General features: G+C 39.2%; 1 protein-coding gene across 17 annotated transcripts in view; it reads left to right on the forward strand.

Moving 5' to 3' along the window:
* LOC105490348 (dystrophin) overlaps positions 1 to 23,383 on the forward strand; it is a 2,266,916-nt gene that overhangs the window by 2,152,784 nt on the left and 90,749 nt on the right. For all 17 annotated transcript variants that reach the window (XM_071089080.1, XM_071089088.1, XM_071089087.1 and 14 more), the window contains 3 exons: positions 4,898 to 4,972; positions 18,029 to 18,230; positions 21,050 to 21,135. In XM_071089080.1, coding sequence (XP_070945181.1) covers positions 4,898 to 4,972; positions 18,029 to 18,230; positions 21,050 to 21,135 — 363 coding nt within the window. The remainder of the gene's footprint in view (positions 1 to 4,897; positions 4,973 to 18,028; positions 18,231 to 21,049; positions 21,136 to 23,383) is intronic.

The following is a 23,383-nucleotide window of genomic DNA, read 5'->3' on the forward strand; positions in this document are numbered from 1 at the left end:
ACTTGGATCAGAGTCCTGGAAAGTCAGCTCCCAGGGAAAGTGGAGGCCAGTCTCTCATGGGGCACGGGAATGGGGGGCTTCAGCTTTATTAAACTGCATACATACTTTCACTACACAGTCATCCCAACCTTTAGCTCAGGACAGTGTCACATTGTTCACAGCTGTATTGCATCTTGAGGTTTCTGTGTGCATCCTACACACTTTCATAAGGCAGGGACTTATCTCTTCCAGCTGTAAGCCAGAGGGAGTGGTGCTGCAGACGCCTAGCAACACATGCGGACTCAAACAACACAGGCAGTTAACTCTCTTGAGTAGTAGACTTTTAGGGCCCCAGAACTCCGTCGCAGTTCACTGACAGTTACCAGATGTACATTTGTATGGCTTCGGTAGCACTGTGATGGAAACTAAACATTTTCCCTGCTACTTTCTTCTGGTATGCCTGAATCACTGTTTGAGAATGGATTGGACTTTGGTGCATAGAAAACTGGTGGCAGAAGTCTTATTCACTGCAGTGGATTGGGGTAAGCTGAAAAGATGTCAGGGAGGATTAACTAGAGGCAGAATGTGTCATAGTTAGAAGTATTTAGAAGGAAGGAGAGTTTGAACTGCTTTAGGGAAACTGAGAGCACTGCTAGAGCAGGAACCTTCCAGATGCTTGTCTCTGATACTGTTCCACACTAATATTCATGCCCTGAAAGAATCAGATCATTCTTGCCTCTCCCACTTGGATCTCTAGCTACTGGAATTTGCCAATTCTTGATATGAACTCTAAGATTTGGATGGATCTTGTGACCTCATCGAGACCATTTGTTCTGAATGCTGGATAGAACCAGGAAAATAGGAAAAGAGGGTAGAATTAGGGTCATAAGAGAGGAATTGTTCTATGAAAGAAGAAAGATGATAGGAAACTAGGCACATGAGTTAAGAGGCAATGGAGAAGGAGGATTAGAAAGGGAAAAAAGAAGAGAAACTTTGTACCAGTATCTTCTACAAGATGTTTGGCTGGCACAGAACTAACACTCAATACTTTTGTGTAAGTAAAGGAATGAAAGAAAATTTGGGAGTGGATGCTTATCCCTTGGAAACTGCTACAGGCTGGTGTTAACGGGAAAGCGATCTGTATTTGACCAAAAGTGCATTTCCACGTCTCTACATTGCTTTTTATAAAGAGCCAAAGGGACTCAATTATGAGTGTGTGTAAGGGAACTCCACACTAGCAAGTATAGGAGAAATTCGATGGTACTGGTGAAGGATGTTGTACCAATCTGGAGGGGAGGACAGGAATTGGTTTCTCACGGATTAATGCCACAAGACAACTCATACCATGAGTTGGCTGAGACCACTTTAAAAAGTAAGCAATGATGACTGGGCAAAAGAGGCAAAGGAAGAACCACATCTTTTAGGGGAGAGAGAGAGAAGGACATTTAAGGGACCCAACTAGATCAAGTTCTACTCACCAAAGGACAGTCTCCAGGCAAACGTTAATTATCTTCAAGAAGCAATCGGTATATATAGCGTTTCAAGATACTCCAACATGCTTTAAATTTATTGAACACCTTTTATTGGCGTTCATCATAAACAAGAGACTCACAGATATATCCCAGAGGGGAGATTTTGGTGTAATTGACTATAGTAGTTATTAAATAATCTATTAATAAAAGCCCACAAAATGGAAGATAGAAAAAAGACAACACAGGTTGGTATACAGAATTTATACTTGAAGTTTAACAACACAGAACAAGAAACTTTCTTAAAATATGCATTTAAATCATTTCCAAATGAATCACCAGAGGCTCTTAGTAAAACATTGATTCTGTTTCACAGATCTGGGTAGGGCCTGAGATTCTGCATTTCTCATAAGCTCCAAGCAGATACTGATGCTATTCTTCCTCAAATCACACTTTAACTAACAAGGACCCACATAGGTTCTCTGTGATAGGTGTTGGTAGCCATCCATGGTTAGATGTAGGTGAGGACTGCCCTCTTAACCACCTCTCGGCTGCCAGGTTATAATGAAAGCAAGTCTCAGAACAAGTTCTGTCACTTATGAGCATTTATTAGCCAGTGGGTACAAAACAATCTTACAGCCTGTGCCAGAGACACAGTGAAGTCACAGTTCTGTCTTTTGGGGTGCTGGGTGTGAGAGGCTCACAGTCTGCAGAGACCACAGTCCTCTATTAGAGTGGTTCTCAAAGTGTGGTCCCTGGACCAGCAGCATCACCATCACCTGGAAACTTGCTAGAAATTCAGATTCCCAGGCCCTCCCCAGACGTACTGAATTAGAAAATCTGGAGGTGGGGCCTGGGAAATCTGCATCTTTAAACTATCCACTCCAGGTGATTCTGATGTTTGCTCAAGTTTGAGAACCATTGTTCTAGCAGCAGGATTCCCTCAACTGTCTAATTGAATTCTGACAACTAAGAATCCAGTGAACCACAGCTGGACATTTTGGAATTCAGCCTAGGGCACCATTTCTAAAGATGGAGAATGTACTGGATTCTTCTTAAACTCAATGTCAAGGCAGGGAATGTTTCTAAATGTTTTTCAACAATCCTAATATTTTACAAACCACTAATATCACTAACACAAGCCCGTCTAACATTAATTAGGATAATTAATGAAACCCCTGGTATAATAAGAGCTAAATATAACTGAATCATTTACAGTGGCTGCTTCTGGCTTGAGGCTTTTTGATTAATTTCTAGCCAACCACCCTTGGAGTTCATTCCTGATTAAGACAACTGACCACCTCTACAATGTAGCTTAAGCTAACACACACATACATCATAGCATACTGTTCATGTGAGTGTTTTTAAAGACTCTTAAAATTTACCTTTTGAGGGCATAATTTAAACACTACAACATGTTTCCATTTTAAGTGTACATGTTGGGTTTTGGCAAATACATACATACACTCGTGCAACCACCGTGCCAATCAAGATATAACATTTCGACCACCTAGAAAACACCCTTGTGTACCTTCGAGGTCAGTTACCTACTCCCACCACACCCCAGGCTACCATCTGGCATAGTAGCTGAGTTTTGCCTGTTCTAGAAGTTGATATAAATGAAATCAAACAGTATGTACTGTTTTGTGCCTAGCTTCTTTTACCAGCTTAATGTTTTTCAGATCAGTTCACATTGTTGCATTATCAGTAGTTAGTTCCTTTTTATTGCACAGTAGTATCCCGTTGAATGACTTTACCACAATTTGTTTATCCATTACCTTATTGGTTGATTTCCAGTTTTTGACTATTATGAATAAAGCTACTATGGACATTCATGTACACATCTTTTGTGCACATACATTTTTATGTATTCTGTACAAATATCGGGGGAAAGAATATTTGGGTCATAATATACAGGTATGTTTAGTTTCATAAAAAACTGCCTCACTGGTTTCCCAAAGTTGATGTACATTCCCAACAAGCAGTGTCTGAGAATTCCAGTCGCTCCATATCCTCACCAACATTTGGTATTCCAGTCTTTTAAACAAAATTGTATGCTGAATAGTTTAAATTATACACATCATTTTCTTTCCCCTAGTTTAAATTCAGGCTTTTATGTTTGGTCTCTGCAATGGCCATAAAGCTGAAAATGTTGACCCAAGTGACTTGGATATGGATTGAATTATTGCCCTTTCCTAACACCTTGTTAGAATTGGTTTCGTAGGTGCCATTTGATTATGGCAGTTAGTCATGTATGTCAGTGTACTTTTTCTTTCTTTCTTTCTCTCGTTTATTGATTCATTCAGTTGGTCAGTTGGCCCATGACCTGTATTAAAACAGCTTTTTCAGAGAGGAGTTGCATATTAAGTTGCTGGGAAAAATGACAGAAGTAGGTGACAGAGTTCTTGTGTTCAAGGAGCTTTTTGGAGCTGGGTTCCTGAAATAAATGTAGCCCAGTATCTATCAAGGCTTGTGCAGACTTGAGTAAGAACATCATCTAAATATAGCTTCCTGCTAGGTGACGTGAGTCAGGGCTTGATAGACCGGTGACTGCAGAAACCACAGTAACATATATTGTTGTTATTCTGTGCTGAACATTAGAATGATTGTACCTTAGAATATAGAGCCAAATGTTTATTTTAATCCTAATTATATTTTTAAATACATATCACACACATAGACACATATGTTGGATAAAAAATACCCAAAATGTTAACAGTGCCTATTTGAAAGATTTATATAAACTTTTTTTTGTAGAGATGGGATCTCACTATGTTGCCCAAGCTAGTCTCAATCTCCTGGCCTCAAGCACTCCTCCCACCTTGGCCATTCAAAGTGTTGGGATTACAGGCATGAGCCACTGAGTCCAGCCAATTGTGCCTGTTTTTGAGTTTATGGGGGCTTGTGGATGATTTCTTTGATTATATATATATATATATATATATATATATATATATGTGTGTGTGTGTGTGTATAAAATGTCTAAGTTACCCAAAGTGAGCATGTGTAACTTCTACAGTCAGAAAAAATGTTATATTGCCACTTGATTGTTTAAGGTCTTAGAGCTATTTAAATAATGTATTGCTTGTTCTCTTTGATCTTGTGCAGCAAAAATTCACTACAGTAGATCCAGATTACTTTCCAGAAAAAAATAATGCCTGTCCATCTCTTTCCTCTTGGAAACAGGACTACATGAATGCCCTTCAGGCTATACCACTGTAGTCTTCACAGAACTTAGCCTTCCTGATTGTCAAAGGGCAAAAGGAATTATTTTTTCTTTTCCCACATTAACAGAATTTTCACCTCCGAAAGCTTGGTGCATACACACAATATTTCTTCTAGGCTATTTTTGTGGTGGTTGTAGTTATTGGCAAATCACTGTGGGGGGTGGGGGGTTGTCTGTGTTTTCTGATGGAATAACAAATGATCTTTGTTTTCCCCCTTTTCAGCTGACCTGAATAATGTCAGGTTCTCAGCTTATAGGACTGCCATGAAACTCCGAAGACTGCAGAAGGCTCTTTGCTGTAAGTATTGGCCAGTACTTGAAGATCTTGATACTATGTCTTTGCTTAGAATAAAAAGTAGGTTGGGTACATTTTTACTTAGAGAGGGGAGAAATAGCTGTCACAATTCCTGTTACAACATAGAATTCATTCTTTAATGTATCCTTGGCCTAGAGTTTGCCTAGAATGTTTTGTTTTATTTTTAGAATCATTCCTGTCACCATTCCTCAGCTACTGATGTTGAATTAGGATATTGATGATTTTTATTTTCCAACTACTGGCATTGGCATCCATAATTACCTTTGTGAAACTTGCACTGTCTCTCCTTGTTCTACCTTTGTTTTTTTTTTTCTTTTTACAAAATGTACTTAGTATTAGAAGACTGTGACTATCTGATCCAAACCAAAGTTCATAGACGTGTGTGGTTTATTAGCTTGAATGCCAACGTGAAGATGAATGATGTGGTAGAGGAAAAATGACAGAATTGCTTTCCTCCTTTTTTATCATACATCTGTGGAAAAATCCTGAAGTGTTACACAGCTCTATCATGTCATCAGATAGTTTATGTATAACTCTACTATTGTCCGAGGGTCTGTATGCATTGATGACATGCCCATGAAACAGGCACAGTTTCCTTTTTTTTTTTTTTTTTTGAGTTGGAGTCTTGCTGTATTGCCCAGGCTGGAGTGCAGTGGAGTGGCGCAATGTGGGCTCACTGCAACCTCCACCTCCCGGGTTCAAGCGATTCTCCTGCCTCAGCCTCCCAAGTAGCTGGGATTACAGGCATGGACCACCATGCCTGGCTAATTTTTGTATTTTTTAGTAGAGACGAGGTTTCACCATGTTGGTCAGGCTGGTCTCAAAATCCTGACCTCAGGTGATTCACCTGCCTCAGCCTCCCAAAGTGCTGGGATTACAGGCATGAGCCATTGCGCCCGGCCCAACAGGCACAGTTTCTACTCTGATGGAACTTACAGTCTAACAAGGGATAACCAGGATGTTCATAAAATTTGTAGACTTAAGCAAATATATGTATAATGTATTAAGAATGTCTACAGTTGGTTAAAAAAGAAAAGTGATCTTGTCTCTATTTCCAAGACCATTTATTTCAATGTCATATATTTAGTTGTGCAACAGTGGGATAATGGGGCACTATGTGAACAGCTAACTGTGTGGAATGAGATTCAGAGAATGTTTGTTTGAAGAGGTGATGTCTAAGCTAGGTAAGTCTAGAAGAGTAAGCAGCTCTCCCTCTAGGAAAAGTGTTCTAGTCAGAAAGAAGAGCATGTACCGAAGGGCCCAGAGAAAGCATGACACATTCAGGAACTGAAAATATGTCAGTATGGCTAAAGCACAGAATTCCAGGGGAAAGATCTGTTGTGAAATAATAGGCTGGAGAGAGAAGCAGGAAGCAGATTGTGCAAGGTTTTTAAAACCCAAGTTAAGGAATTTAGAGGTCAGGAGATTTGGCCTGGGAGTGATATAATTAGATTGTCGCTTAGAAAGATGATTCTTGCTGTGGAACAGAGTATGGATTGGTGTGCTGTGGGAGTGACAGGAGAGAAACCTGTTGCAGTAATCTAAACCAGCAATGTTGTGACTTGAATTAGCAGAGTAGTAATGGAGATAAGTGGAGAGAATTTAGAAATATTCAGGAAGTGGATTTGACAGGCCTCGATGATTCATTTGATGTGGTGCAGGGGTGTCCAATCTTTTGGCTTCTCCGGGCCACACTGGAAGAAGAAGAATTGTCTTGGGCCACGCATAAAATACACTAACACTAGCGGTAGCTGATGAGCTAAAAAAAAAGAATATCGCAAAAAAAAAAAAAATCTCATAATGTTTTAGGAAAGTTTACTCATTCATTTGGGTCTCATTCAAAGCCATCCTGGGCCGCATGTGGCCCACGGGCCACAGGTTGGACAAGCTTGATGTGGTGGGTGAAAGGGAGTCAAGGAAGACACTTAGGTGCTTGGCTTGGAATATCAGGTGAATGGGGACTTGTCTGGTAAGGTTAGACACGGAGCTGTGGTGCTCAGGAGAAATATACAAAAAATATTTAGGGATCATGAGCCTGTAGGTGCTGCTTGTAACCGTGGAGAGGATTGGATAGCTCCAGGAAAGTGTAGAGTGAGAAGGGAAGTTATTTAGGACACAGGATAAGCAACCTACAGAAGGGACTGCAAAGGAATGGCCAGCAGGAAAGAAGGAAAATTCCAAGAGGTTATGATGCCACATACTCCATGGGAAGAAAGAAAGAACCCATCACCAGGGTCAGATGTTGCTGGGATGTCAGGATAAAGTTGTGGAAAGTGCCCATTGGATTTAGCAACAGGAAGGTCCCTAGTAATTTTGGTGAGATTTTAGAGGCACAGTGGAAGTGGTGTGGTGAGTTCAAAAGTGAACCAAAAGTGGGGAATTAGAGATGGTAGGAATGATTCTTGGAGAAATTTACTTATGAAGGGGAGAAAAGTGGGGTGGTAGCTAGTTGGAGGGGGCTGAGGAGTTAATGGAAATGTATGTACAGTCAAGTGTTGCTTAACAATGGGGATACGTTCTAAGAAATGTGTTGTTAGGCAATTTTGTTGTTGTGTCAATATAAGAGTGCACTACACAAACCTAGATGGTATAGCCTAGTACACACCTACACACCTAGGCTGTATGGGATAGCCTGTTGCTCCTAGGCTATACACCTGTACAGCATGTGACTGTTCTGAATACTGTAGGCAGTTGTAACACAATAGTAAGTATTGTATATCTAAACATAATTAAACATAGAAAAGATACAGTAAAAATATAGTATAATCTCATGGGCTCGCTGTCATATAGGCAGTCCATTGTTGACTGAGATGTCATTATGTGGCACAATATGTGTATATAAATATGTGTGTGTGTATATATGTGTGTATGTGTGTGTATATATATGTACAGTTGATCCTTGAACAACATGGGTTTGAACTGCTTGGGTCAACTTAAGTGGATTTTTTTCAATCAAGTGCAGGCCAAAAATACAGTATTCCTGGGAATGTATTTATATCAGTATGAGAAGACAGGGTGAGATTACAATTATTGGCCCAAGAGGAGATGATAAATGACGTGAGTTCTCAGAGAATATGGGCAGGTAATCCAGAGCCCAAGGGCGGGGAGAGATACCTCTCTTCCACTGTAATGGGTGGGGTCGAGGGAAGGATCTGGGCAGGTCCACGTAACTAAGAAACCAGGTAGCAGCAAGGTGAGGGATGTCTTACTATAAAGGCTTCCGTTTTTTTGTATGGAGAGGAGAGTCCCTGCAATGCAGTTAACAGCAGGAGATGATGAAATTGGGCTTATCTTTGTGGAGAATAAGAGAGATGGCAGAGTTGAAAACCAGCTCTGTGAACCCAGAGGCGGCTGAGTGTTTCACGGTAGCACCAGTCTGCAGGGATGTGGTATTCCCCAGGCACACTTAGCAGTTAGGAGCCAGATGCTTCTGTCCTGGGGTAGGCAGAGAACAGCTGGGCAAGAGAAGTGAGGATTTGGGCAAAAGAGTGATTAAAATGATACTGACAAGTCCCTGTTGGGTAGGAGAAGCTGTGAATGCATATGGAAACTGGTAATTAGGAGGTAGAGGGATGAAAAGGCTAACTCTTCAGGGAGGTGGGGGAAGAAGTAGTAAAGGAACTGAAGGTCGAGAAGTTGTGGTTAGAGAGAATCATAGTGAACATTATTTTGAAGGTGGAACAGTTTCAGGTGATCAGATCTAGGGTATGGCTATTTGAGTAGGTGGCAGAGGTAGAGTGGATGTGAATTTCCATGGAGGTGAAACAGCAGGTTAAGGAACTGAGAGGCTAGAGTGATGCATGAGTCCCCCATGCCAGTGTTGAAATCATGCAGAATTGTAGCGAAAACTGGCCAAAAGAGAAGGACCACGAACCCTGGCTGCCAGGTCTTCAGAAATAAAGTGGTTCGACCAGAGGATCTGCAGAGGCTAGCAATAAGATAGTCAAGGAGTCACCTGGCATATGGTTCTTACACGGAGATAGAGAAGAAATGCCTTAGAAGTGGAATTATTTGGAAAGAGAGACTAGGCCTTTTCCCTTCATCTTGGTATCCCCAATGCTTAGCACAAAACCTGGCACACAGCAGGGTTCAATATGTTTTCATGAAATGAATGCATGAATGAAAGTAAACCAAGGCTTCCATTTCCTTATAGCCTGAAGTTAGCATTTTTCAGCTATATAGCTGCCAAGTTTAACTGGCGTTTAAAGGGCTTTCCAGGTCGAGGATTTCCTTAGGACCTGTTAATGCATCACAGCTGGGAAAAAGTAGTTTGGGATGGGATTGAGTCAGGGGGCTGAATAGAGAAAGTTGTCTTGCCTCTTTCTCTTCTCCTGCCCCTGCCCCTGCTCCATCCCAGAGCTACTGTTTCCCTTTAATAAAGGAGTAATTAGGCACTGGGTTATTATGAAGTGCTATAGAATATTCCTGTGAGATCCTAAAAGTTCAAAAGATAACCAGTTGTTCCAGTTTATACTATGAAAAAAAAAAAAAAACAGAAATAGACCAGATGGAAAACCTCATAACGACTGTTCCTTTCTATAATGTCCATTTTCACCCTGGATTTAGGCACTGTTCGATTTTCCTGTTCAAAAAATAATTCCATTCACATATGTGTTTTATTGTCTGTCATTTCAACTTATAATTTCCAATAAACATTGGGAAAATGGGAGAATTTAATAATATACTAAATTTTGTCCATTTGAGGTGATAACCTTGTAATAAAGGTAAGCTCTGAATGTAGAATCATTTCTTTAAATTTTCACTTTTAAATCCATTTGAAATTCTCTGCATTTCCTTTCTGAGCTTGGCTTTTCTAATATGTGAAAAAAATTCAAGTATGCCAAAATTGAGGTGTATTTCTCTAAATTAAGTATGTAATTCTCATTAATGCTAGGAGGGTGCCATATATAGTAAGACTATAGAATGAAGAGTTCACCCAATCCTTTTATTGAAAATATGTGTGGTCACATTACTTGCTTTCAATATATGATTTAAGAATTTTCTCTTAATTTTATATTTGCTCAGATTTAGCTCCCAGGCTTTTGTCATTTCTAAGCCTGCAAAGCCATGATAAAGAGCTGTTGTCTGTGGTACAGGCAAATAAAACTTGCCCTGGCTAGCTTTCCCTACCAAACGCCGCTTCTACCAACTCTAACTTTAAGGAAAATTAATGATGTTATCTCAGTGATTTCCTGATGCCAATGAAGAGTCTGAATTACAGATGCCTTGGAAATATGCACTTCCACCTCTATTAAGCACTTGATCTTATTTTTTTTTCACTTCCCTATCAATGTTTCCATATTGCAGAAAGCCAAATAACACAATTGTATCCACTATAGAGAATTCACTATTTAAGTGGAGAGCATCACCGTTGGCCTATAATGTCCCCAGTTTGTAATCAGTTAAATGTTGCATGACTCCTTACTGCCTCTCAACACATTGTGAATGAAAATTAAACTTGATAGAAAAGCAGGAACAAAGACAAAATCTTGGTAAGAAGGATTTATAAACTGTTTCATATAGCTGATACCCCATTGAAAGTTATGAAGAAGGTAATTTAAGCATTTTCTTTCTTCCTTTTTAGTTCTGTTGACATTCCATAGGTGTGTGGCTTCTAAAATTAAAAAGATAGCCAACTTGTAAGAGCAGAAATAAAAATGCACTTAACAAACCAAGTGTATTTAGTTTATTAATGTGTGGTGGGTTGGAGAGAGCCCAAACCACAGGGCTAAATATACTGCAGTTGATAAGTGTGACAAATATTCTGCAAACAATAAGAAATAGAGAACAATTTGCCTCTATTCAGCAACTAAAGCACACGTTATAGAGATTTGGTACAGGCTGGAGTTGTGTGAATAGTCACAGTTTCTGGGCTCACCCTCACCATGACAAACCAGGTGAAAAATGCACCACCTTCTCTGTAAATGCACCTCACCTTCTGATAGTGCACCAAGGGTCACATTAGACAGGCTTCAGTTGCTAAAGAAGACTCTCAGGACCCACAATATCATGGCTTACAAATCCATGCTCTATTGCCAGAAAAGGCTACATTATAACAGCATTACTGTCAGGATATGGATCCACGGCCACAGGCTGCCTCCACAGCAAGGGGGTCTCGAGAGGCCAGTGTAATTATTTTGCCCCTCTCCTACAACAATCTACTTTTTCCATATACCATGTATTATTTTTCACATAGGTTAGAGGCCATGTCTCTGTTAGTTCTGAGTTTAAGACATCTTGAGGACATGGCCAAACTAATTTTCTCAGTTTATATGGTTTGACAGATACTGGTGCCCAAGAGAGGTCTCATAACATGACCCGTCTATCTCCCAGGGGAAATACTGTAATCTTGTTTAACTGTTACCCACTAGGGAAAGAATGGTTGTCTCTCAGTCTTGATGCTAAAGAGGTTAAAGAACACCTAGTAGGTTCTGTTTTCCAGTAATTATTGGTTCCCTTCTCCAGCTATCAACCTTGGCAGCTTGCCATCCCTATCCTTCCTCCTGGAATTGGATGCCCTTGAAGTGCCCTTCTTGCACTAGGAAGTCTTTTTCATCAGTTTATCATTTCTCATTCAAAGCAAATTCTACCTGGCCACATATCTCTAGCCCAGCTCCTAATTCTCCCGTTTCTTTTATTTCAAGTGGATTCATGCCCTTTGGTCTACCAGACATGGTGCCATTGAGAAATAACATCTTTAATGGGAAATACACATGAGACACAAAAATGTGACTAGGCTAAAATCATATGAATAGTAGTCACCCCTAAAAGGACTTTGGTTTGGGTATGTCACAGAAATTTCTGTAGCCATCCATATCAAATTTCTAGCTTTTCAGTCTTAGGAAAGTAGGCCCACCAAATTCAACTTAAATATCTGTCACTGATTCAAGTTGTCCCAGTTGTCCCTCCACCCACTAATAGCTTTCCACACAGAGTAATAGGGAAAATAGCTTTTTTTTTTAAACACATAATGTTGTGACAGATGAAACATACAGCACGTAAACCTTCTACCACATACCCAATACCTTTCTTAAACCTTCATCATCACAATTAATGGCCACACAGTGTTCATTGAGATTGTTATAAATCATTGTTCTTCAGATTTGACTGGGTAAATATTCCCTCAGGGTATTTCCTGACACAGATGATTAATAACAGATATGTCCTGTGAAAGAACCAAAAGACATTAATGAATACTAACCAAAAGCCACATTAATATTGCTCCATGGTGTTGTAGTTGCAGTTAGAACTCCCATCTCATCATCCAGTGTGTTGGGTAGGTTGGCTGACTCTCCCACTCACATCTTGGCTCTTTCAAGGAGGAGGAGGTTTTAACAGAGTCCTCCACCCCAAAAGGCATCTGAGTCTAAACTAAGGGAGCATATTATTCTCTTATTTTAAACCTCTTCCTAGGCAGCAACATTATGTTAGGTTTTCCCTTAAAAAAAAAAAAAAAAAAAAGTATCGGCCAGGCTTAGTGGCTCACACCTGTAATCCCAGCACTTTGGGAGGCCGAGGCAGGCGGATCACAAGGTCAGGAGATCGAGACTATCCTGGCTACCACAGTGAAACCCCATCTCTACTAAAAATACAAAAAATTAGCTGGGCGTGGTGGCAGGCGCCTGTAGTCCCAGCTACTTGGGAGTCTGAGGCAGGAGAATGACATGAACCCGGGAGGCAGAGCTTGCAGTGAGCCAAGATTGCGCCACTACACTCCAGCCTGGGTGACAGAGCAAAACTCTGTCTCAAACAAAAAAAAAAAAAAAAAGAAAGAAAGAAAAAAGTATCTTTGGTGGTTTCCTTCCCTTTGCAACAATCTCACCTTTTTCCTTTTATCATTAATTTTAAGCCAAACCTCTTCCCCAGCTACACACAGACACACAATGCAACAGTCCCCAACTTGTGAAGTTTCAACTTAACAATTTTTTTATTTCACAGTGCTGCAAAGTGACATATATTCAATAGAAACCGTACTTCTAGATTTGAATTTTGATCTTTTCCCAGGCTAGTAATATGCGGTATGATACTCTCTCCCCTTGCTGGGCAGCAGCACTGAACCTCAGCTCCCAGTCAGCCACAAGATCATGAGGCTAAACAACTGACACTTTACTGTGTACTGTGTTGCTAGATCATTTTGCCCAACTGTAGGCTGATGTAAGTGTTGGGAGCACATTGAAGGTAGGCTAGGCTTAAGCCATGAGTTTCAGTTGGTTAGGTGTATTAAATGCATTTGTGACTTAAGATATTTTCAACTTATGATGGGGATTATAACTCCATATAAAGAAATGGTGCTAGCCTGTCCACTAGGTGACAAAACATTTGTGTGACAGCTTCAATTAGGCAAGGGACAGGGAAGGAGCAATCCATTCCATTGATCCTTGTGGAATTCTTGTGCTTAAGTACCAACTAATAGCCATAGTATCTTATTTTGGAATATTACCAGTCTTTGAAACTCTTAATTGTAGCCTCAGTTCAGGGACTACTAGGTCTGGCATCAAAAAAGAAAACTGTAGTGACATAGGGAATACCTGTAAGTGCCCAATTTGAATTATCTTTTTAATTGTCATTGGCCTCACAGGTGTAGCCCATTTATCAAAACTGATAGTTGCTTTGGTTTTATGGTTGGGACTCCACCTGCAGGCCAGAGAGGGTGAAGCCCAATGGAAAAAAATTCTGAACTTACATTAGCTTTTGCTAACCCAACCAAGGAATTGGATTCTTTTTAGCAGTCTTGCCATCAGTTTGCAATTGCCTCCTAATCCATTTTGTTCAAGTTCTTAGGTTCAAGTTCTCTCACTTCCAGATTCCCCTAGAAAGTTATATCATCAGTAACCAATTTCAAAGCCTGTGTTACTTCCAACCAAGGGTAGCTTGTTGAGCAACTTCAAAGGTTCTTTTTCATCCCTTTTATCATAATCATCTTTTTTTTTCTTTCTAAATAATGCCTTAGTAATACTTTTAGCTAAGAATGAGTTGGAGGTGTCTTAAACAATCTTGCTTCTGACACTCACTGCCCTGACAGTGGCAGTTAGACAGGGTTCAATTGCTAAAGAGGAGTCACAGGACCCAAATGACAGTGCTTACGAATCTAGAGTTCTTTGCAGAAAAAGGATGCAATATACCTACAACATTAAAACCAGAATAAGTGTCACAGCCACAGGCTGCCTCACAGCATAGGGTCCAGAGAGGACAGGTACAAGCTATAATTGCCCTCTGTCTACAAAGCCACACCAAGATGCATTTTCTCTCTTGGAACAAGAGCTACTGATGTGAGCACAAAACACCTTGGAAACCAGGGGGCACAAATTGGAGTTTCAGCCAGGCTTTCTTATGTCCTGCCAGTAACCTAGGCGTACTGTTCCTATGTAACCAGCCTCAAACTCACTGGCTTCCATTGGTCTCACTGTGCCCAGGTAAAAATGGTCAGTGTTATTGTTAGCAATAAACAATGGTGATAACCTGCAACCCGTGGCTACACTTCAACACAGTAAGTCATTTTGAAAAGAAAGTGCTTTGACCAGGGCTCTGCACTGTGTAGATATTTTAGCAAGGCCTCTCATGCCAACTCCAGCCTCTCTGGAATTAACCCTTACTGCACAGACAACTACATCAAAGTGCATTGACTTTCTTGAAGTGCAAAGATTTGCTTGGGAGGTCCTTCAGCCATAAGTGCAAGTTGCCTGTAGAATGGCATGCCTGGGCAAGAAAAATCAGCAAACATGCAGCAGTTCTTCCACCATTACTCGCCTCTTTCTGTTTCTGTGCTAATTAGATCACAGAATTATTTATACATCAACATAGAATATCCAGGTTGACCTACAGGATGAACTTGGGGGTTATATAGGCACCATGAGACATTTTTTTTTCCACTAACCAACTTTTTGGTGCTTCTGTTTTATCCTACTGTTGTCATTAGCATGGAATGCAGAATGGTTTTCCTTTTCTGTAAAGTCAGTAAGGACATCTTCTGCCACCCACTTTTCCCTCTTACAATATGTGCCTCCATGAGAAATCAGAAAACCTAGATAACCTGCCATAACACCCAGAGCGAGTCTCCATATCTCTAGTCTCAGTTGTCTCAACTGTAAAATGATTTTAAAGCAACCTTCTGGCTCTAAGAGTCTATCACTCTGTAAAAGACAAAAAAAAAAAATCTGTCTTACATAGAAAGGAATAGCAAGAGTTAGCTACTGTGGCATACATAGAAAGGAAAAGAATTAGCTTTTGAAGCTAGAAGGTTGAGAAGATGATCAGGCACAACCAGAGCCTCAGGAACCATTAGTGGGATCCCTGGGCTGAAGTCCTGCCTGCTCGCCACCCCCCAACCACCACTGTCTGCTTTTTCTGCACAGCAAAGAGGATCCTGGAGAGTCAGCAATTTTTATCCTGTCCCCACCCTCTCTCACCCCCATAGCCCTCATGCGTAGGGTACCACCACATGGTCCCTATTCTTCAATGGCTTCAAAGCCTATAGCATCCTCTACTGTAAACATAATTTAGAAAGTGAGGATGTATTAGAATACTTGGGTTTTTATAAAGCTTTGAAGGTATATCTACTAGTGAATACACACACACACACACACACACACACACATATAATGTTTAATGGAAATTCCTAGCTTAAGGAGAAAAATGGTTTCACACAACTGTATCTGCTGGTTGTTTATTGAGGGTCCTAAAAACAGCTAATCATTACATTTAATGTTTCATCAAAAAGTCTAGGTGCGTTCTCTAAGCTGTTCATTTGGAAAAGCATATGCATGGCAATTAAATTGTCCCTATTGATATTCTCACTTCCTTTTCAGGTCCATAGCATGGATTGTGTATACCTAAATAGAATTCTTTTCAAAATAATTCCATGAAAGTTGAATTCTGTTTGACATGTTTGTTTAGGGAAATGTGCTCTTCAGTCTTCTATGATGGATTGTTCTTGTGTTTAACCACATCCAGTTTTAGCAGAGCACACTGCACAGTATTTCTCTCCTAACTGTGTCATCTTCTGCTCCTGTAATTTCAGAGCAATTGCTTTGCTCCCCTCTGGAGCTATTTATACTCAACAATTGCTCTTCTGTGTGTTACCCATTCACCTGTACAGAGATAAGAGCAGGCCCAATAAAATGAAATTCATGCAGTTTTTCTCTTTGTTCGTTTCCATCACACGGATAAATAAGACTCTTAATACAAAAGCGATTCTAAAAATTCTCACTAGTTACTTCTTAAATGCCTGGATCAGAGGCAAAATACTTAATGATGACTAAAGCAGAGTAACAAAAAAGAAAATAATCGAAAAACTTCCAACCACCCATAGCTTCCTTCAGTATAGAAGGAAACATGTTGGGAATATTGGTGTTTGGAAGAAATCCATTCCTCTCTTCCAGTAATGGAGCGGGTATACTGTGTTTCTAAGTGTTCCTACTACGTGCACTTGAGTATACGCCCTCTGAGGAAAACAGGCACACAGAAGAGAGAATAAAAGTTTGAGTCTTTTGTCTCTGAACCTCTCTCCAGCCTCCCATGCAGTCCGCTTTCAGCCATTCCCTCCTCACGTCCTCCCGCCCTCCTGCCTCCTTGCATTGCTTTTTAAAATTCTTTATTGTTTTTCTCACTTGACTCCTCAGGTCAGTCTCCCAAGTTATCTTCCTTCCTCCCACTTTAAACAAAGTCTCAGCTTCCATGAAAAGGGTCATTTCTCGATCTTTAGAGTATTTCAGAGCAAAAACAGAGGGGCCTTCCCTTCCAAGGGAGGAGTGCAGACTCCTGCTTCCACCGCCATGTCTGCTTCATGCTTCTGGGGAAACTCCAGGATTTTCTGTTTTCCTTTTTTTTAAAAGAGAAAAATGTGTGCGATATAGGTGCAAAAGTATTTTTGCACAAACCTACATAGGTATTAACCACTATTTTTGTTTCTTTCTTAATATTTAATTAGAACTGGCCACGAATAACTTGTAAAATACACTAAAGCCTTAAGTTTGCATTTCTTTATTACTGGGAAAGCTGTTTACTGAGTGGGATTTACCTGTATTTATGTGAACTACATTTATAATTGAATTGCCCCTTCCCCCTAGATGCATGAGAGATTTACTTAATTAGCATGGATTCCTAGTCTCAAAGGACTGAGAATTTCAACCAGAGCTTAGGTGTATAAGGTGGTATAAAAGCAATGTTGTTGTGTTTCTAGTTTGGCTAATAAATTGGCTTTAGAGAAATGAATCTTTTCATGACACTTGGGAATAAAGCTTGTGATTTGCTGATGTTGGACAAGGTTGAAGTTTCACTGTCGTTAAATTTTTGTCCCTGGCATAAGATTAAATACCTCCTCAGATCAAGGGAATTTTCCTCCCTCAGTCTTATAAAGTTCTTAGAGGACTTGGAAAGCATATTATAAAATACAATTTGAAGGTGAAAGGAGAAATAAGTGAGCCTCAGGTCTGAAAACTGGATAGATTATACAATTACTTTAGTTTGCCTATAGAAAATTTTAGTGGAGAGTATTTTTTTCACCTAATATTAGGGTAGCAGAGAGATGCTGAGGTGACTGATATTTCAAGGAGAAAAGTGCTTAATGATTATAAATGCATAGCTAGAAATAGAGTTTACACAACCTTAGCCATACAGATTAATCTAACAGATTTTCTCTAATACCAATACAAGAAAGTATTATTGGATCTTCAAACATTTCTGCTAAAACATTTTTTTTTCTTATTCAGGTGAAAATTGACTCTGTTTATGTAGAACAGGATAGGCCCCCTTAACTCTCAGATATTCCCCAGTAATCCAAGCATGGGAATTATGTCTTTGCCCGTACCTGCACCCAATGCCAGTGAGATTTAAGAACAACTTCAGATCCTGAATATTGATGAAACTCATCAACTTAGAGTCGAGGGATAAAAATAAAACACCTTTCAAAGAGAGTGTGGTTCAAGTTTGGTGTTTATTAAAGGGTATGAGAGGGTCCTAGCTAGGATTCTCAAAGGAAAAAGGACACCGAAAGGAAGGTTATACTCTCTGAATCATTTGTGATTTTATTTGTTTTTGCAGTGGATCTCTTGAGCCTGTCAGCTGCATGTGATGCCTTGGACCAGCACAACCTCAAGCAAAATGACCAGCCCATGGATATCCTGCAGATTATTAATTGTTTGACCACTATTTATGACCGTCTGGAGCAAGAGCACAACAATTTGGTCAACGTCCCTCTCTGCGTGGATATGTGTCTGAACTGGCTGCTGAATGTTTATGATACGTACGTATGGCTAGTTTTTGTTTCCCGGGCTCTGTCATAGGAGGCTTAGCTTACAGAATGGTGACAGTGTAATTAGCATTACAACAGGGCCTCAGAAGCTGTGGACCTAATGCTGTTCCTGTGATAAATCATTTTTGCATTTATGACTTGAAAAATATTTTAATAAACTAGGAGTTAAGAGCCAGAACGTAGATTGCTCTCAGATTCGAAAACAAACAAAACCCTGAGATACTCATTCTTCAAATAGTGGAATAAGTCAACATATAGCCCTTAGTTCTTTCCCTTTCTCGCCCATGGATTTTGGAATTCTTCCATGCACTTCAGGGGTGGCTTCCTCTCACTGGCGGCCATGGCTGTGCTCCTGGAGATACTGGCACACCTGTCTCCAGATCAGAATTGTCTTAGCTGATACTTAGGAGACTTGCAGAAGATTATGAATTGATAGGCCAAACAAAATGAAAACAAGCCCTTAATACAGCAAACTTAACTCCTCAAACTGAGAACATTTTTGGTTTTATTTTGTTTTTTAATAAGATTTTATGAAGTTTCAGTTTGGCGTCTCCATTCATCACTCTCTCTTAGAGAACAATTATTTGTTTATTTTGGATTGCACATGGGAGATATCCCCAGTTCTGATTTTTTTTTTTTTCTTGAGCTTAATGAAGACAATTGAAGAAGGGAGCAGAAGGAATTGGTTTTAATGTTGCCTAAATTCTTCTCAGACCTCAAAATTATTACATACCTCATTTCACCAATCAAGAACATATTCCCATTTGGAAATCTGGGAAGGTTTTCTGAAAAGAGTTGCATAACAACTATTTTGCCTTTTACCTTTGTTGTAGACTTCTACCACCTTTTTAACTAAAATTTATAGCTTTTTTTCTTTCTTATTTTGATAAGGTATTGCTTTTTAAAATTTCAGGACTACCTGACTATTACATTCATCTTAGTTATCTACCAAGTCCTTGAACATGTCGGATTTCAGTTGTGAACTACATTTACATTAGTTTTGATAAGAGTTTGTATTCGGGTTTCTCCTCAAATATATTTTGGCACTGTTTTCTTTGCAGATGACATGTGAATGCATTCTGAATATATAACTCCATTCTACCTGCCTGAAAATTATTTGGTGACAATTTTAACTCCTTGAAGTTGCTGTATAAAGTGGATTTGTTAAATTTTGAACAACCTTTTCTTAAGAGGAAAAAAGATAAGAAAATTTTCCAATGATAGGAATTTTGTTAGTCCATTAGTGCCCAGGATTTCTTTTTGACTGAGGGATTTAATAAATTTTAATAGTTGAAAGTTGAGCATATTGTTCACCGAAAATAACCGCAGTTGGAACTATCATTTGTGATTTTGAAGTGCTAATGAGCAAATTATTCGAAAATGTTTTCTCCTTTTTCTTTTTACTGATGTCTAAGGGCCAGTAGCTTTCCATAATAAAATAAGAAGCCAAAAAACTATTGAAAGACATTTTTTAACTTTAATTTTAGGTTTTGGGGTACATGTGAAGGTCTGTTACATAGGTAAACTCGTGTCACGGGGGTTTGTTGTACAGATTATTTCATCACTCAGGTATTAACCTATTTATGCCTAGTGTTCTATTACTGGAACACTAAGCTTTTGTGGGAATTATTCATATCCTACTGCTCAAGGTCATTGTCAAGGTCTGATTTTCACAAAAAATAATTTGTAACCTCCAGCATAAACGGGTTAACCGCAGTACCCAATAGTTGTCTTTTCTGCTCCTCTCCCTCCTCCCACCCTCCACCCTCAAGACCCCAGTGTCTGTCGTTCCCTTCTTTGTGTTCGTGAGTTCTCATCATTAAGCTTCCACTTATAAGTGAGAACATGCAGTGTTTACTCTTTTGTTTTTGCATTAGTTTGCTAAGGATAATAGCCTCCAGTTAATCCATGTTCAAAAGACATGATCTCATTCTTTTTTATAGCTGCATAGTATTCCATGATGTATATGTACCATATTTTCTTTATCTAATTTGTAATTGATGGGCATTTACATTGATTCCATGTCTTGAAAGACATTTTCTACAAAATGGAAAACTTTTCATTCTTATTTTTCCTTTTTTTCCCCATGGATAAAATTAGCTTATTAATAAATTTGTTATGTGGAATGCTTTATTTCAGTTTTCTATATGCAAAGTGAAATAAAAGCAATCTATATTAAAACATTGATACAGCAACAGGTTATTTATAAATTTATTTTTTAGATCATGTATTTGAATGCTGTTTAATAGAGTATCATATTTTTCTCATAGAGATAAGCATTTATATTTTATATTATGTGTTATGTGGCCTGAAGTGATTAATTTTCTTTCAGTAAGGGGCAGTCTGATGAAGATCTAAGCATTTAAGAGGGCAGAGCAGTTAGTTGCCGGTAATTTTTTTGGCTTCAGTGACCAAAGTGGGTAATTTGCTTTAATAACCAAAGTAGATTGGTGAAGAGTAGTAATTCTTCTGCTTACCAACTTAAACCAAGGTGGCTTTCCATAGGTGAATAGAATTTTTTTTCTTAATTTATGTAGAACTTTTGCAGTTCAAATACGAGTTTTTAGGAATTGAAACTTGGTAAACATTCAGTGGTCAAGTTGGTTGAATTTCCATTGTATTGTAGGTCATCAGTCAAAGAGATAATACATTTGGAAAAGTTCAAAACAATCTTAATAAAACAGCGGTCAATAGAGTTCACACCACTTTACTCTTTTATTTTTCCTTTTCAAGGCTTTATGCTTAAGTGGAAGTGTTTACCCTCTAGGAAAGTGTCAGTAATTGTTTTCTGGTTTGATTCTTCATAATAGGGGACGAACAGGGAGGATCCGTGTCCTGTCTTTTAAAACTGGCATCATTTCCCTGTGCAAAGCACATTTGGAAGACAAGTACAGATGTAAGTCGTGTATACTAACGCTGTATTCTTTTATTAATGTTGGCTAATTACCCTAGTTCTAGATGGGACATGACAGACTGTTCTTATTTGACAGCAGGTTCCTCATGTAAGATGTAGAACTGCTTTTAGAGTGTCATAAAATTTGGTTTGTGCCATTCCTTGTCAAACATTAAATTGCAGGCATTTAAATAGAGAATGAGGATTAGCGTTTCCAGTCCAAGTATTATTTTACATTACACTGACTGTGTCTGAATAAAACACATGTTCCTAGGGGATAAAGTCTGATTTTCTAACCTCTTTCTATAAGTCGGAAAAATAAGTGTGAAGATTTAATCCCTGCACTTGTCTAGTCTTTGGATTCTTATTTAAAGAATACTATGTGACATTCATGTTCAAGAAACATTGTTTATTTTATAATCATCTTACTGCAAGTTGTACTGATACATTCAATTCCGTGACATGACTAACATTTTATTATTTGGGAGACAGATAGCTTGCTGTTTCTTAAAGGGTAGATACGTACCACCCTACAGAATTTCCTTTTGATTACGCATTGGGTTCTTCTGCTTAAAAATTTTAAAACCAAATTAAAAGCAAATGCTAGAGGAGTGATGGTTCAGATGACCAAGTGACCATCCATTCCTATTGTGAAAGGCTGCACTTGGTTTTCGCCTTGAAATACTTATAAGCAATCTTTCCAGTAGGAATATTAAACAAACCCGGCCTAGCTGGTCTTTTCTCTCTTCCCCTAAGGCCTAGCCACACATGTGAGGAGATGTGCTGAGCTTCAGGACAGGCAGGAGATAAAAGCCACTCTGTGTCCTCCTGATCATTTCTCCTTCAGGAGTAAGCCACAAAATACACAAACCATTTTGACTCTCACTTTTATGTAGTATCCGCTTGAGTTTTCTCATCCTGAGAACCAAAGAAAAATAACTGAACAGCTTTTATTAACCATGCTAAAATGTATTTTGGATAAGATGGGATATCTGTGTGCTTTTCTCCTTTAAACATTGTAGTTACTTATTATAGATTAGGTTTTAATCTACTGTATATATGGTATAGTAACAGCACATTGTAAATATAATATTAAAGTGAATAATTGAGGAAGCTTTGAGCTGGTGTTTCAAATAACTACTAAGAAGGAACATGGTTTTGGGTTGGTGAAACAAAAATATTAAATTCAAAATGAGATGTTTGAAAATAACTCATAACTTTGAACATAAACATCTAGGTATGTGTATCGGAGAGAAGATAAAAAGCTGTTCGTACAATCTCAATTTTTAATGTCATCTTAGGTATCTTGTTAAAGCATTTAATTTCCTAGAGTTTAAAGTGTGCTTATGGGTACAGAAAGCTTTCTTGGATTTACTTTTTTTGAAGGGGCAACTTCTAGGTGAATATAAGGTATGATTAAATTTTTATATCTGAGAACAAAACATAACATTGCAAGCATTCGGTATGTTCATTCATTCTGTTACATATATTGGGCACCTACTCTCCACCGGGTACTGCTAGTCTACTCTAGATACTTCTGGCACACAACTGACCAAGATATGGTTCCTTCCCTCAAGGGGATATAATTCTCCTGCCAAAAAAGATAGACACATATTAAATCAATGTCAGCATAACGTGATATGAGCTATTAATTAGAAATATGCAGCCAGGCGCAGTAGCTCACGCCTGTAATTCCAGCACTTAGGGAGGCCGAGGTAGGTGAATCACTTGAGGTCAGGAGTTCAAGACCAGCCTGGCCATCATGGTGAAACCCCGGCCTGGCCAACATGGTGAAACCCCGTCTCTACTAAAAATACAAAAATTAGCTGGGCGTAATGGCATGTGCCTGTAATCCCAGCTACTCAGGAGGCTGAGGCAGGAGAATGGCTTGAACCCAGGAGGCAGAGGTTGCGGTGAGCAGAGATTGCGCCACTGCACTCCAGCCTGGGTGACACAGCAAGACTCCATCGCAAACATCAACAACAACAACAACAACAAACTATGCACAGTATCCTGTGGGAACACACACATGATGGACTGGAAGCTCAGTGATCTTATGACTCCATAAAGAAGTCCCAATTGTGGTACATTTTTGAATCTCTGGTATCCAAAGAGGGTGGTGTTTTGGGCCAGTTATATGTCTCTTAATGCTAAAACACTTATTTTTTGATGTAGTTACATCCTATATATAGTAATTCCCAAGGATTGTGTTCTGGCTTAGAAGAAATTTAAGTGTCAAGGGTACATGTAA

This window comes from Macaca nemestrina, chromosome X (genome assembly GCF_043159975.1).
Source record: "Macaca nemestrina isolate mMacNem1 chromosome X, mMacNem.hap1, whole genome shotgun sequence".
In the NCBI taxonomy this organism is placed as follows: domain Eukaryota; kingdom Metazoa; phylum Chordata; class Mammalia; order Primates; family Cercopithecidae; genus Macaca; species Macaca nemestrina.